Source organism: Thermobia domestica, chromosome 4 (assembly GCF_964235325.1).
Source record: "Thermobia domestica chromosome 4, izTheDome1.hap1.1, whole genome shotgun sequence".
NCBI classification, from domain to species: domain Eukaryota; kingdom Metazoa; phylum Arthropoda; class Insecta; order Zygentoma; family Lepismatidae; genus Thermobia; species Thermobia domestica.
In genome coordinates this window covers 211765599-211782629 of record NC_137457.1, presented here as the reverse complement: position 1 = coordinate 211782629, position 17031 = coordinate 211765599, and the positions used below count along the sequence as shown (strand labels likewise).

Sequence of the window (17031 nt, the reverse complement as noted above, 5' to 3'; positions counted from 1 at the left end):
GTACCTAATGTTACTCGCACAAGTTAGGACGTTAATCTTAGCTTCTTTATTTACAAATAGAAACTTTTCTCCATCATGACTGAACTCATCTTCTCTTTCAATCATTTGCTCAACAGCCTCTGTAATATTTCTTGGACGAACTGGTGTGTCTTTCTTTTTCGAATACAGTACATCGCTTCTCTACACCTCTTCATATCCTTATGCGTTAATTTCCCTGTATTTTCGGGTATACCGCTGCTCTTTTCTTACAGATTTTTCGTAACTCGTGACTTTGAACCCTTGAAAAATCGCTCAAGTGATTGTGCTGTCCTCTTTCTTCCAAAATAACAGTTCTGTCGCAATCAGTGATAATGACGGCACAACATGATTTTAACGTACATCTGGAAAATAAATTTGTCAAGAGTGTCAGATATATATGTGGTATATCGTTAGCAAATTTACTTTGCTATATAATATTAAAATTATACTGTATATACTGTAATACAAAAAAATATAATTATTTATAGTTATCCTATGCTCTTTTCCTCATCAAATAAATAATTAATAATTATACTTTACTTACCGTTACTGTGATCCTTTCTTATTCTCCCGAAATCGACGATACTTAAAACCATCTTTAATCACACAAGCAACTCCTTTTTCAGTAACACTTACTCGGAAATCCGCCATTCTCCAGTGTCAAAACAAGGCAGTCACAACACAAACCCAAAGAAGGTATAAAAAAATACATTCAACTTGTCAATAAAGTCATACATATATAAAAACATAACAGAAGAGGAAATATTTTCACTCTGACAACATTGCTTAATTTTTTTGTGCGCAATCCTGTACATTATGACAGGTTGTCAACGGCTTATCAGGTAAAACTGATAAAACCGGAAAAGTGTGCGCAATATCATTGCAGCCATACCAATCAGTAGATCTTATCCAACTTAACAAAGTGATATCCATGAGTATAATACATCACGCATAACTTTTGAAAAATTGAGAAAGACTAATTTCTTTGTAAATCTAAAAATTGATGCTGAACGAACACCGTGCAAGCTATTGGGGTGAAACTGATACTAAAATATACTCACATTAAATTCTTCATTACGACACTAGCAAGACTACGGTACATGGTATGGTTAATGAGATAGGTCTAAAGTTATTATTAATTCCTCAATTTTAATTTATGTTTAACTAGAATATTATCCAAAGATAAGACACATAGCTTATCAGTCGAAGGATCACATCGGGTTGAACAAATTAGCCTGCCTGAGGGTAAATTCTGAATGTGCAGTTTCCGAGAAAATTAAATAAAATAAATTATCTTCATGACCAAAGGTATTCTACCAGTATTGACAGGTCACTTGTTGCAACTGAGAAGCTTCCATGTTCAACGGTCTTCCGCTATCCTCTTCGTCTTCACGTACGATTTTTCTGTTTTGATATCGTTCACTAATTGTGGTCTCCTTCGCCGTCTCCCTCTCTTTCTCCTGCCACCATACCCTCTAGCACGTCCCTCATGATACAGTTCCTTCTTAGCCAATTCCCCAACCAGTTTCTCTTCCTCTTCTCAATAATATCCAAAACTGTTCTTTTCTTCCTCACCATTTCTAATAACCCCTTATTCGTTTTCTAATTCCTAATTCTCTTCATTCTTCTCTACACCCACATTTCGAAAGCTTCCAGTCGTTTTTAATCATTTTTGCGTAATGTCCATGTTTCTGACCCGTAGAGTAAATATTCCACACGAAGCAATTTATGTCTTTTTTCTTAACTCTTTATTCAAGGTCCACAAACCAGACTTTTCTTCCTCATAAATACTTCCTACGCCATTCCTATCCTTGCTTTTATGTCACGTTTGTACTTCATTTCGTCACTAATAATACTATTCAAGTGTCGAAAACTAGTCACCTGTTCTATTTTCTCCCCTCCTACTTCTATATTTGACACCGATAAATAAATAAAAAACGAACTTTTGTGACGCTAAAAGGTATGTTGTTGATTGCCAATTATGATTCATAGTCATTATTTTACTGGAAGAATTTGGTATTTAATTATTCATCTATGTTTGTATATGTAGCAAAATACGCTATTAACTCTCAGATTAAGTCTACTGTTCTTATTTTCCTAACGGTGACACACGCATTCCTTCATGCACACGTACTACTTGTACGAATAGTTTTACTGAAGAGTGAAAATCGAAAATTATGAATTTCTTAAACGGTTGTAACAAACTTATTTTTTCTTCTTTCTCACCTTAACTATAGGTTGGTGGGCAATGTGAAAATTTTAAAACTTTTCTCTTCCTTTGGAGAACTGTTTTATATTTTAATAAGGTCTCTTCTTCGTAACTGCATCTAGATATTCTATCCTTGGTCTTCCTCTTCCTGGTTTTCCCTCTGCCTTTCTCTCTGTCATTGCGGTGATCCAATCGGAGTGCCGAGTAAGATGGCCAAGTATGCCGTTTCTTCTTTTCCCTGTTATCTTCATGATCTGTCGTCCTTCCTTTAGTACGTTTTCATTCCTTTTCCTTTCGGTCCATGGTATACGCAGCATTCTGCGCCAACACCACATTTCAAATTCTTTCAGCTTGGATATTTCAGCTTTTCTCAATGTCCACATCTGTGATCCGTAAAGCACCACACTTCATACCAGAGTCTTAATAAACCGTTTTCGGACTTCCAACGACACAAATCAGTAATTCATTAACAACCCTGTAATACAACATTCATGTCATTTTTCTGGGTAAAATCCAGAAAGGGTAGTTTCGTCTTAGACGTAAGTCGTTTGCTGAGAACTTTCTTAAAAACAAATCAGTCGATTTTGTTTATCTTGCATAAATAAATGAATAGTTTTATAATTGCAACGTGACACGAATTAATTAAAGAAACGGTAGCGAGAAAATGTAGTGTGGAGGTCTTCATCTTCTATTCTCTTTGATTCTGAACGACCCGGGTCTCACATTTGATCTCTTTTCCTGTTAACAAGCAGGGTAAAAACAAGTGTTTCCTTCCACAAGCGTAGGAACAGCCCTCATTTTCTTCTTCCGTCCCTGGAGTACCACATATAACATACAGTATGTCACAATTATATTCGTACACATGGTGATCATAAAGAAAATGGAGAGACGCGCGTAAACAAATGAAGGACATTTATTTCTGCTTGAACATAAATACTTCTGAAACACTTCTTTGTTGTTACAAATACAAAGAAACAATCTACAAATCGATATAATATAAAATGCATGCGCAACTAAATTAAGATATGCAATATTTCGCCACATTGTTATTCGTACAGTTAGATATAAACATTAACATAAGAAATAATTTTATGAAAGAACAAAATAACTAATACTTTGTAGCGTAGCCTTTGGCTTTAATAACTGCCATACATTGCTGCTGTATAGAATAAGAAAAGTAGTACACGTAACAGGGCTGATATTGGTCCCATTCTTCCGTCACCACCCGTTTTAAGTCTTCTTTTGACTTAACGTTTTTATTGTGAGCCCTAGGTTTCAGATAAGCCCATAACTGTTCAATAGGGTTAAGGTAAGCGGATTGGTGAAGGGTGTGCAATTGTTTGCTTACATTCCAAATTAACCAGTCCCTATTTATACCTGCTGTATATTTGGAATCGTGATCATGTTGGAACATAAAAGTTGGTAGCATGCCCAATTTTTCCACACTTTGCTTAACATTCTTCCTCACAATGTCAAGATACATAACCTTGTCCATTGTACCATCAATAAACTACATTTTAGCAACCCGTTTTGCCGATATACACCCCCAAAACATAATAGAACCATCTCCATGTTTTACGTGGGTATGGTATTGACAATATTGTTGTCCAAATCGGGTTTTCGCATCACCCTGTGGGCCCCATCAGACTCAAAGAGATTAATTTTAGTCTCATCTGACCAAAAGACATTGTTCCAAAATTTCTGACTCTTGTTAACATGTTCTTTTGCAAACTGAAGTCGTAACTTAGAATTCTTACGACTTATGAATGGCCTCTTCCGAGATATCCGACCATGATAACCGTATTTGTGTAGCACTCGACGAATCGCCTCAGTGCTTACTTTGTTTCCTGTAGCACATTCTATTATCTTTTGGACTTTTGGAGCACTTAGTCAGGAATTTGTTTTCATCTGTCTCACAATTACTCTCTCGTCCTTGTCACTTAACTTCTTATTCATCGAATTTCTTGGTTTATTTCTCATTGAACCACTATACTTAAACTTATTTACTACACATTGAACTGTTGTGTGCCATTTTACTATTAATTGTCCTATTTTCTTAACGACCACCCCCGTAATGCTAGCGTTACGATTGTCTCTTTGACTTTCTCTCCTAGCTCTTTACTGTTCCCCATTCTTGAAGGTTTATTTACCTGTGTACATCGCGATTAACACCAGCAGTTAATATGTCCTTTTCCTGTACGCCACACTAGTTATGCTCGTGTTCTAATGCTGTTTTCTTTCCTTTTTAGTATATGAAATGTAAACCTGTGTACAAGTGTACGAATAACAATGTGGCGTAAATTCGGGAGTTCTCATATGTTTTCTTTTCTGCCTTTCTATGGTGTCCTTGTTCTGGCCCCTTTCTGTACTGGGTTTGTCTATCATTGTCCTACCTCACTCCTCCAGCAATCTGCTGTCAATTTTACCACCAATATGTTTAATACATAGTGGTTTTCTTTCAAATTAATATGTGTACGAATAAGAATGTGACATACTGTATATCTTAGCAAAGTGGTGATTTTTCTTAGTTCCTCATAGAATCTCTCTCATTATGAAGTTAACAAAGTTACCCCTCTAAGTTTAAAACCAGGCAGTTGATTTTAATTAAGTTGAAGCCGGAGTAATACAACAGTTAGGGTAGATACCATCATAATTATCATAATCGTTATCATAATCATAATAGAATCCCATTACAAGAGGAAAGATAAAGTGCTATTGGGAGTCCTCCTTGGTCGTTTTATGCCCAGTGCTTTCAAATGAGAAAGAGTTCGTATATTTAGCTGTACATTTACATATTTTAGTTGGCTTAAATCTAGACAACGTTGGACATCTAAGCATATTACCTAGGTATTATTATTATAGAAACACAATAAAGAAAAACGAACTATTTTGTTCATTTTCTTTTTGTAACAAATAATAATAATAATAATAATAATTTTCATTCAGGCGCATAAAATATTTTTTTCTTAAATTTTCTCAAATATGGAATTGCATAATGAATGCGTGTATAAACTCCTCATATCAGTGTGTCAATCTTACCTTGACATATCTCGATTTTTTAAGTACTATTACAATATAAGAAAGGTTACAATTCATAATGTACCGTTGCTGATGTTTATTTATATAAAGAATTGCATATGTGAAAACATTTATGATAGTAACGATTCTTTTTATTAATATTTTAGACACCATTTACGAGAGCTTCCCTGAATCCTGCGAGATCATTAGGTCCTGCTTTTGTTATGAATAGATGGGACGATCACTGGGTAAGTTACACTTGTGCATATTAACAATTAGTATGTAACTGAGTATTCATTACTAAATATGATTGATATTTAAGTGCTATGTACATGTAAAGCTGGTTCCTTTTTTTTAAATAAAAATAACAGTAATGATTACTTTTTAAAATAAAAATAGAAATAAAAATAACCGCAACATTACGATGAAATATTTTGTTTGCAATGCATAATTATATATTAAAATTAATTTAATTTATCCATATCACAAGCAAAGAAGCAAAGAATTGTTAATTCAGTTTTTAAAAATATATAATTTGTGTATGGCATGCTTGTGGTATGGCTATACTAAATTAATTTTATCTAAGAAGAATTAACGAAGACATCAGTGCTGAGTGGTAGGAGTGTTCACTCTCACTTCTAATTCGAGAAACCCCTGGTTCGATTTCAAACCATGTCAGTTTGTGGCGGACAACGTCGTGTTCGTAGGCTTTCTATGATTCTCCCGTTTTCTTGTGGGGAGGGGGTTTAATTTTGATTCTACTAACTTTTCCATTGTTATTCGATTTATTGATCTCCTGTCTCTTTTCGCCTATATGTCATATATGTGAGACGTTAAAGTAAAAATGTAATTTCATGTGAAGAACTAAGACCTGGAGTGAACCTTCTGATCTCAAGATCAAAATTTGAGAACACTATCATGCAACTGTGTTCTAAACATGTAAAAGACCTGTATCTTCAGAAATGTTTTCATCAATCTCCATGTGTTCTTTGTGTGAAGTTGAACTCTTAAAAACTTAAATTTCTTCTTTCTTATAAAAGTGGAGATGATTCTTTCTATGTGAAACTCAACCTTTCATGTGAGTTTATACAGAGCAGCAACAGTGCCGATTTCTTTGTGAGGAGTCGGGATTTGGACCCCTGAGTCGGCACCCCTGTACAATAGTGCGTAGAGTGGTTTTCTACTCATTGAGAAATGTTCTTTTAATGCATTATTCTGAATATTTAACACACTATTCTTAAGTCATTAGTATAGCATTTATTTTAATGCAATATCCTATTACGAAAGCATCGACTCCACAGCCTTCCATGGACGCTATACCACTATTGTACAGACCTATGAGCTTCAGACTATTTACAGAAATATGAAGTTATTGCAGCATTAAATTAGTTGAAAGAATAAACAATAGAAAACATAAAGTTTTTTCTTCTAAGTCTCAAGACTGTCAATTACGAAAGAAATCGAATTCGAGATTTCAACAAATTTTAAGATTTCTTATCTCCTCCTACATACTGAGAAAGTAACATTTCGATTTCCGTCTCTCCATCAGTTTTTATTATTATTATTATTATTATTATTATTATTATTATTATTATTATTATTATTATTATTTCGTCATTGGTATGTAATAGGCCTAGAAGCCACACTATTCAACACATGGAGGCTAATCCCTAAATTTAAGTAACCTACGAAATTTTCAAATTTTCTTACAGTGTAACCTAAGAATCATTTTTAAAAAAATCAGATCAGGTTGTTCTTATCAGTGTCTTTTTTTCTACAATTTTCTCGAGAACGGCTTAGATAATTTTGTTGCCATTTGATAAATACAAATTAGATTAACAACCCTACAGTATGGAATTACTCGTTTCTCATTAAAAAATTTAGAAAGGAGTTTCTTTTTGGTGCAATTTTCTCTCTAACTTCATGTCTACTATCAGCTCTTCCAGTTTATTGGTATATTATCTTACCACCCTGTATGTCTTAATAAGGATCAATTATAAGTAATTAATTAAAATTATCACTAAAATAATGAGAATTTAGCTGGAGAGGATTTCAGTTTCAAAACTTTCGAAAAAAGAATGAGATGAAATTGCATATTGTTTATACTTTGATTTATTTGTGTTCATGTATTTCATGAAAAAGCATTGTTTCTTAGTACGTAGTAAAAGAGGAAAAAAGCATAGTGTGTGTTTGATACTCCAACCAGTAAACACATCGTAAATATTAAATATTATGAGCAGTAGTAATATTTTGAGGTTGCTTTTGTACCTAATATATTTTGTTCATGAAATATTTATTAGCTTGAAAAAAGTTGCAAAGCGAGAATATTGTACATAAAACAGAACAAAGAAATTTCTTTCTATAATATAAAGCTAGTATTCTGTATATATATATATATATATATATATATATATAAAATATTAAAACATTGTCATGTAATATAGCAACCTGATTTTCGGATTACCCATCATATTAGTATACTCTGTTAGGCCTACCGCAGAGCTAAAATACAAAGCTTGTCTGCAGCTGACCCCTTTTTTGTGTGTGTTGTTCCAACAAGGAATAGTAGTGGCATTCCCTCTCCAACAGGGCGTGCAAAATGCTCGTAATCTCTAGTACGCAATTTATCTTCATTCTCTTTGCCGGCACATTAAACACACCTTTTCTCTCTCATGCATCCTCCCCTCTTTTTAATTTCCCTTTGGGAGAACTTGTCTAAAACCATGGTAGATCTTACAGTGGCATCTTGATTTCTAATGCACACTCTCATTTTTTTTTTAAACCATACATCACTGATGTAATCTGTCCTGTACTTTTAATTTCGTTCTTGAACTATGTTTGTATGCCAGAGGCTGAAATACTAGGCCTAAAGGGAGATGTATTGTTGTCACCTTAACTGAAATCCTCCCTAATTTGTCTTGCTCTGTAGGACTACTACTGTAGACTGTGGTGGAGGGTTTTGTTACTAATGATGATGAAAATTTATCGGAATTTGAACTCTCTAGGAACACTTTTATGAGTTTGCTAGATGGAATGGTAGTAATTACTCGCAGCACGCAGATAATATCGTCATCAGTGTCAACTCATACGTAATAACTTTAGATTCTCTCTCTCTCTCTTTTTTTTTTTTAAGTAAGATACTTATGATCATTAAAATGGGTTTTCTTTGTACTCTAGATCAATGTTAGATGTAGCTTCATCAAATTTTAAGTGCTTGAGGAAGGAATTCTGTTTTCTGCTATGTCCGAAATGCTTTTAAATGTGTATTACTATGCTTTTAGATTATTTTTTTTTTTAAAAAAAGGAATTTTTAATAACTGATTATGACAGTTTTCACATATTTTCCCTTACTTCTGATTTTCTTCACAAAACCTGTCTTTGATACAACATTATCATAGTGATCTCCATATGCTTTTAAAGTTATTTAAACATATTGACCTCCCTTCTGTCCACTGAACATTTATGATTTTAAATGAATCATATGTCATGTATTTAGGCATAGATATAATTTTAATATTCGAGTACGAAAACACAATTATGCCTATTGTACTGGGTGGTTGCGAAACTTGGTCGCTTGCTTTGAGAGAGGAATGCAGACTGAAAGATTTGAGAATAATATCTCAAGGCAAGTATTGTGACTCAAGGGACAGGAGTGGTGAATTGGGGAAACTTCATAACGAAAAACTGCATAATTTATACTGTTTACCAAATTCTTAGGCCATCAAGTCTAAGGGAGATCATATAGTCGGAATAGAGGAAAGTAAATTTGAATTTACTTGAAAATTGTAGTTGGAAACCTAGTCGACAAAAAGACCGTTAGGAAGACCTATGCGCAAATAGCAGAACAGTATTAAGATGGATCTCGCAAAAATAGCAATACAAAGAAGATTCTTTATCTACTTGACTAAGGACAGAAATAAGTGAAAAGGTTTTGCAGCAGCAGTGAATGCAGCATTGAACCTCTTGGTTCCATAAGCTGTAAAGTTAGTTAGCGTAGTTAACACAAACACTTTTACGGAGTGAGTTAGTTAGTTTACAGAATATTTGGTAATTCATAAGAGACGAATTACCATTCTACTCGTACTAAAACTTACATACTCTAGCATAGCATAGGAAGTGACCACGAGAATTAGAAATGCAAACGGATTAAAACTTCTTTCTGATTCTCCATCCGTAAAAATGGCTAGAGCTTTTGAGACTTAGATGAAGAGAGATTTTCCACTGGCCGCTCTTGATGTACTTCAGCCTGATAGACTCCTCTGTTATCCTGCAGAGATTCCCCGCACCTTGTCACAAAGAGTGTAATAGTAAAGCTTTTTTTTTTTTTTTTGTTTTATCGATAATGAAACGGAAGAACAATAAAGGATCTCAAAATCGGGTGATACCTGGTATAAACGGATCATCTGGTTACCATATAAAAACAAAAAGAAAGAAGGAAAAAAAAAGAAAACTTGGGCACCCACTTTCACCAATGGTTATGGTATCTCATTTCTTCTTCCACTGTACCGTGTCGTATATTATTACGTCTCTTGTATCCAAACTGACTCTTTACCCTATTGTATTATCTTACCTTCCCTATTTGAGGCAATCTTTGCAATGAACTTTACACCCACTTATCCGTACTTTACGCTACTTCTGGAAAGTATTTTGTAGATATTACAGTAACACACGCTATAGGCAATAAAATGAGCCATTTACAAATGCTATGATGTGAACATTAAGAGGTCATAACTCTACCACAGAAAGACGCAATGGTTTTCCTGCATTTGCATAAAAGCACTTCTCCCAGAGACTTTGGCAAAGAACCTCTGTTTTTACTTCCACGAGAAACGGAAGCCATTTTGTCAAATGGAAACATTTAAAAGAAGAAATAGTTTGTTGGCTGTCTTCCAGAAACAAGCGTCTTCCGTCCTTCCCTGTTGTCTAAACCAACCCCTTGCATGTAAGTTAACGCAAAGCTAAAATTAATTCAATCTTTGTTTCTTTTTAATACAAAAAGGGGAGAAAAATTTTGTAGTAGACACTCAGCGATGAGGAAAATAACTCTTACAAGAGGGAAAAGCTATATGTCCTTCCTTAAGTTTCAAGGTTACAAGTGTAAAAAGCAAAAGAAATTTAAAATAAGCAAATACTCTGAAGATAGAAACGGTGAAAAGTGTCGTTTGTAAAAATTTCGAAGAACAGTGTTTACATGAGTGCTATATACACACATGGAGTTAGTTGTTGTTCTCCCTCTATCACTGAAAACATTTGTTTAAGTTTTATTTTTCTAACAAGTTTTTTCTACATCCGCGAGTGTAATTATTTAGTCTGAACTTCGTTCCTGTGATTGTGGAGTGAAGTATAGAGATGAAAAGTCTCTTCGTTTTAAATGGTGAAGTCGTTATGTCGTTCTCAAAACATGCAGAGAAAAGCTATCTCCGCAGACTCAAATCCAGAATCTCCCGATCATGACAATCTTCTGTAAAATAATATGTATTTCATCTTGAAAGTTTGTCAATTTATTTGATATGTAAAACTACACTACTAAATTTTTGCTACCCTTTACTGTTGGTTTAAGCAAATATGAAGTGAATATACGGGTGAAGGGAAGATTTGACAACTTGGAATTTGACAACATACCGAGTAGGGATGGCCACATTTTTTTCGAAAAATACTTTTTCGAAAAATGAAAAACGAAATTTTTTTTCGAAAAACGGAAAACGAATTTTTTTTTCGAGAAACGGAAAACGAAAACGGCCGAGAAACGGAAAAGGGATAATTTTCGTAAAACAAACTGAATTCATTTCATTTGTTAGTACTTCCAAACTATAGTATACTATGCATACGTATAGGATGTCTTATAGAACGACTATGTTCATCTGTCTGCCTATCCATCCGTTCGTCTGTCGGCTGGCATCAGAGCAAGAGCGGCAAGAAATAGCGAGAAGCATAGGTTTGCAACACGAACAGATTCATCTAATGCATTTGACTTTTATTTAATCCAGAAGTGGTAGAGATCTGTCGCTTTCTGTTACATTGTTGATCACCACAGAACACAAACGGTAATATATAGAAAGACGCGGTTTTCCAGAACCATTTCTGTGTCGCAAGAATATTTTCAATGTTCGCCCTTATTACACTTGCAGCTTAAGCTATGCGTAAGTGTCGGAAGTCTTTAGAATGGCTTTGTCCGTCTGTCTGTCGACAAGTGTCAGAGCAAAGACGGTAACAGATATTGAGAAGTCGTTTGTTGCGGTCGATTTAGAGCCCCTAAAATAAGTTCGATCTCCTCCATTAACCCTCCATTCAAACCGTAAGTGGTTCAAATACCCTTTTTTGCTTTCAACCTTTATCTTTACATTCAACCAAAACCAGAAATTGTTTATATTTACTATTATTTCCGGTTTCAATACTGAATTACGAGATGTCGGGATGTAGATTTTTGCAATCGATTCAGCTACCAAGAAATAGGTCTATCTTTTCCATTAATCCTCTATTCAGATCGGAAGTTGTTTAAAATAACCATTTTCGGTTTCAACATTGATCGATATAGAACAAAAATAGTAATAGATAGCCACAAGTGTTTTTTTTTTTTCAATCGAATTGATACAGCGTTTCAAGAGTATATAAGCTATATATCATCTCAACCCACAATACTATCGAAACCGAAAGTGGCTGAATTTACTAGTATATTGGTTTCAATACTAATTTTTATAAAGGAAAAACTTGGAGAAATCGTGATGCGGTTTTTCGCGATCGACTAAGCGTCCTAAGAATAGGCTCTACCTTCTTCCTTGATCTCTATTCACACCAGAAGTGGTTCAAATTAACGATTACAAGTTTCAACATTTATCGCCACAGAAGAAAATTGGTAATAGATAACGACAAGTGGTTCACCTACAATCGATTCAGGGTCTCAACAGGAAATACCATTACAATCCGCAACCCTGCACAAGGGCAAAAATGGTTGAAGTTTTTGATTTTATAGGTAATACTAATTTTCATAGAGCAAAATCGGTGAGAGATATCGAATTGCATTTTTTAAAAAAATCAATCCGGCATCCCATGTAGATTCCAACTTCTTCATTAACACTTTATTTGAACCGAAAGTGTTCAAATTAACCATTTCCAGTTTTAACACTTGTCGCGATAAAACAAAAATTGTAATAGATAGCGACAAGCAATTTTCTGAAATCGATTCAGGGTTTTAAGAGAACATATCGTCATAACCTGCTTCACTCTTTTGTAACCGGAAATACTTGAAATTTACTACTACTTTCGGTTCCAATACTTATATTCATAGAACAAAAACTATAAAAGATATCGAGAATAGGTTTTTCTGAAATCGATTTAGCGTCCTAAGAATAGATTTCATCTCCTCCGTTAACCCTCTATTCAAGCCGGAAGTGGTTCAAATTAACCATTCCTGCTTTCAATCTTTATCGCCATAGAACAAAAACGATAAGTGATAGCTAATAATGGCTTTTTGATACGGATTCAGCATCCGAGGAACAGATTCTATCTTTGATCTTATTAATCTATTCCAAGCAGGAGTTTTAGTTGTGCTGCTTGTACTGAAGTTTGAGTATTTAATTCGAATAGATTGGATGTCTACCGTAGTTTTACACTGTGAAACGAAACTCACTTGTTTCTCTACAAAAATAAGAAGTAGGAAAAATGTATCACAACCAGGGGCGGATTCAGGGGGGTGATCGGGGCGATCGTCCCCCCCAGAAGAGGACACTTTCTTATTTTATATATAAATGAAACCCGTCCCAGAATTTGGAGCTCTTAAAAGTATTTCCAAGAATCAGTATTACAACCCCCTGCCACCCCCCGCAGAAGTCCGTCCTGGATCCACCCCTGATCACAACTCCTGGTTTCAGTATTGATCACCATAGAGCAAAAATAATAAGAGATAACGGGATATGTTTATATATATATATATATATATATATATATATATATATATATATATATATATATATATATATATATATAATATGAATCCAGGATTCGAAGACTGTCATCTCGATCGCTATCCCTCTATGCAAACCGGAAATAGTGAGAAACTACCATTTCCGGTTTCATAGTAAAGAAAAGACGATAGCCGAAAGCAGTTTTTGATATGGATTTTGTGCCACAATTGTAGTTTCCATCTCTAAATTTAATGCAACAGAAAGTGATAAACACTCTGGTTAAAATATTTTTTTTATCATAGAATGAGAGAGATACTAGGAAGCGACAAACGTTTCTTTTAAATATATAATTTCACAATTCCAAGAAAAGATTTCAAGCCCTGCCCACTGGTCTAGTGGCTACCGCGTATTCCTTTGATGCACAGGGTCCCGGGTGGGAAAACATTGAACATGTTATGGTGGTTCTGATTCCACTTTAGAATGTAGGTCCACGTCTTGTATAGTCTCGCTCGATACTGAAAAGGGACGCTGAACTTCAACAAACAACCAAATAAAAAATATTTCATCTTAGTAGTATTCTTCTACTGAAGTTAGTAGCAGTAAAAGCTAATACGAGCCCCACCCGTTTAAAATTTAAATTCTCTTTTGATGAGATTATTATAGTCAGATACTTAGTTCTTTGCCCTACCGTATATAAAACATCTTTAGAACAAATAAACCATTCAATAGTATTTTGTTAGTATTAAATTGCCTATTTTTGAAAGCAATCAAATTGTTTTTGATACTGACTAAATTAGTTATAGAAAATAAGAGAAATGAATGGGGGATCTTAGTGAGAAGTCTTTAGGATCAGTATCTGTACATATAATCATTTCATGTTTCATATTTTGTTAAAATCAATTGTTAAAAGTCAATTTATTACAGAGTTGTCTGATACTATCACGATCAGTTTATACAGGATCCTTCTATTTGGTAATTTGTTAGCCTTTTTTCACATTATAAAATATATTGTCGGGTTAAGTGCTGTATCGCCGGACCAATTTTAGGAAATTCACCGGGTCAGTTGGAGAATTTATTTAAGTTTATGAGGAAGAGTGATTGAAAGTCAGGTAAGGGGAATAGTAAAAGTTAAGAAAGTGATTGTATTTGTTGGTTTTTTTTTTTTTTTAATAAGCGGCACTGTATGTGGAGGCGAATGGACTATTTCGCGGAGAGGTACATTTGTTTTACTATACGGATGCATAGATTGTAAAATGTACAGAAAAATTTGGGCAAATCTTTAATTTGCCCATTTCATGTGGAGAACAGAACCCAACCAACCCCTGCAGGGCTTCTAACCCGTTCCTCCTCCTCCTCCTCCTCCTACTACTACTACCACTACTGCTACTCCTCCTCCTACTACTACTTATACTATGGATCCGAATAGTAAAACTCCACACTTAATAACAATTTAACGTAATTTAATTTAATCCAACCAAATATAACCGAATGCAATATATTTTGCTCCATTTTTTCGATTTTCAAGTTGGTCCGGCGATACAGCAGTAATGCCAAATTGTCGATAACACATTAATAATCACTATTAGTAAATAATTATTTTTTTAATAATCTGTAAAATATAAATTTTACATTGTTTACCTTTGTGAATTATTATTTCTAATTGATTGATTGATTGATTGATTGATTTTGAATTTTACGTCCCGTTCAGCAGCTAGGCTATATGATACGTGGACCTACTGATTAACGTGGAATCCGAACCACATGAGCTCCCGCCGGGAATCGAACCCGGGTCTCCCGCGCCAAAGGCGCGTACGCTAACCGCTTAGCCACGGAGGAGCTCTATTTCTAATTTATATCCCTCAAGAACCGAGAACCAAAGGTCTGTACATCATAATATTTCGTGCTGAGCTCGCACGCGTACCACACTCGTTAAAGTCTATGACCATATCAACTTTGGCCAATATCGGACGAGTTTAACGCGTTTTAATGAAATTGCTTGATTTTACTAAGTTCAAGTCCAAATTTTCTGGACAGTATTTTGAGAAAAAATTCTGCTACCAGCTAGTCAGAGCATCAATGCAACTGTGTACTGTCAGCAGTTGAGCTGTGTTCAAGAAAAAAACTTAAGACTCTGGAGCCAGCACTTCTAAATCGCAAAAGGGTCCTCTTGTTACAGGACAACGCTAAGCCCCACGTGGCTAGGATGACCCGGGACACCATTCTACACTTTGGATGGGAAACACTATTTCATCCGCCATACTCCCCGGACATTGCACCATCCGATTATCACCTGTTCCATTCCTTGCACAATCAGCTTAGAGGGCACCAGTTCAAATCCCTAGTAGAGGTGCAAAATGCACTTGATATCTTCTTCGCTTCACGACCCACCAAGTTCTACCGCGATGGAATACATGTCCTTCCAAAACGTTGGCAGAAGGTCGTCGATGCTGATGGAGACTATTTTTGATCTTCCAGGTATGTCTTAGGTTACACAGCGATGTTTGAAGGTGTTGGGTGAAAAAGCGATAGATCTTGCTTGGTTACCTTTATAGTTACTAATCTCGTCAAGACCTACCACCTTGCCAAGTTTGATAAAAATTGAATGAGTTCCATTTTTCGCGCTTAATGAAATTTCAGCTAATAACTCAGGAACAAAAAGCCTGCATACCATAATATTTTATACTGAGCTTCCATGCATACTAAGCTTGTCAATATTTACGATCCTACCAACTCCGTCTCTAGAAATGTCATACTTACTTCGTCCTGGTGTTAGTATTACTTCTCCAGAAGTAATACTTTCTGGTAGAACGCTCAACATCTGGCCGAAGAGTTCCCTCGCTCAATCCTTGCCCATGTGAACTTGCTGTGAATACCGTGTTCATCGATTTACACAGGGTTCTTCTATTTCCACCCAGTCTTTTTAATTCCGTCAGCTCTCACATAATCATCAAATTATATTCTATCATCCTTCTTCTTGAGTCCTCAAAGCATAATTACATCCACAGGACGTTAAACTAAGAAATAAATCCATTTCATTTCAATTCCCATGACTAAGTACGGAAACGAACGAAAGTGTACAGAAAAGTAAACATTCATTTATATTTCGATCAGAGTATGCAGAACTAATAAAGCTAAACTTTTATATTTCAAACGAATTAAACTTTATTTGCGTAAGTTTAGTTTATACACTTTCGCAAATTTCCCGTCCTTGAGAGGAATAAAATTCAACGGTGCAATAAACGCCGTTTTAGGAATCGATACAAAACTGAACTCGTGTAGGAGGGGGGGGGGTAAAGGAAGTCAATTTAATTAGCGTTATGGTTGAAATAACAGCTTCAGCTACATGGTGACATCAAGCCTTCAGACGAAATTTTCTTTCATTTTCGTAAAAGCAAAACTATTTTCGAAGTGTGAATAGCTAAAATGCTTTCTGGTAACATCAAAACAACAAACTGAAGTAAAAAAACAAAATTAGTTCTTGTTTGGCAGGATTTCAAGTCGGAGATATTTTTAAACTTCTTCATCAAAGCAATACAGAAATAAGTTCACCGAAGTAGAAAATCGTCCCTAAAGACTAATTTCGTACGTTTTTCTCTTTACTAGAACTTAATCAGAATATAATATGTAAGATTCAAGGGTGATCAAGTGTTTCCAAAACATAACTTTGGGTAGCGTCAGGGAGCGGCATTTTGGGTTGCAGGGGGACAATTGCTCCCCCTTCCAGAGTTTGAAACACTTTTTAATCAACAGAGTAATAATATCCCAATGAAAAAGGTAAAAAAAAAAAACTACTTATATTGGAGGGGCTTGTCCGCCCCTTCCCACCCAAGCAAAATCTGAAATGGCATTGCTGTATCTGTTGTCTTGATGATAGTGAATTTCAGT

At 35.0% G+C, this 17031-nt stretch overlaps 1 protein-coding gene across 3 annotated transcripts in view; it reads left to right on the top strand.

Annotated features, from left to right (window-relative positions):
* The window catches only part of bib (MIP channel family protein big brain), a 389669-nt gene that overhangs the window by 347059 nt on the left and 25579 nt on the right, over positions 1-17031 (top strand). For all 3 annotated transcript variants that reach the window (XM_081755459.1, XM_081755461.1, XM_081755460.1), the window contains one exon: positions 5413-5493. In XM_081755459.1, the coding sequence (XP_081611585.1) occupies positions 5413-5493 (81 nt within the window). The remainder of the gene's footprint in view (positions 1-5412; positions 5494-17031) is intronic.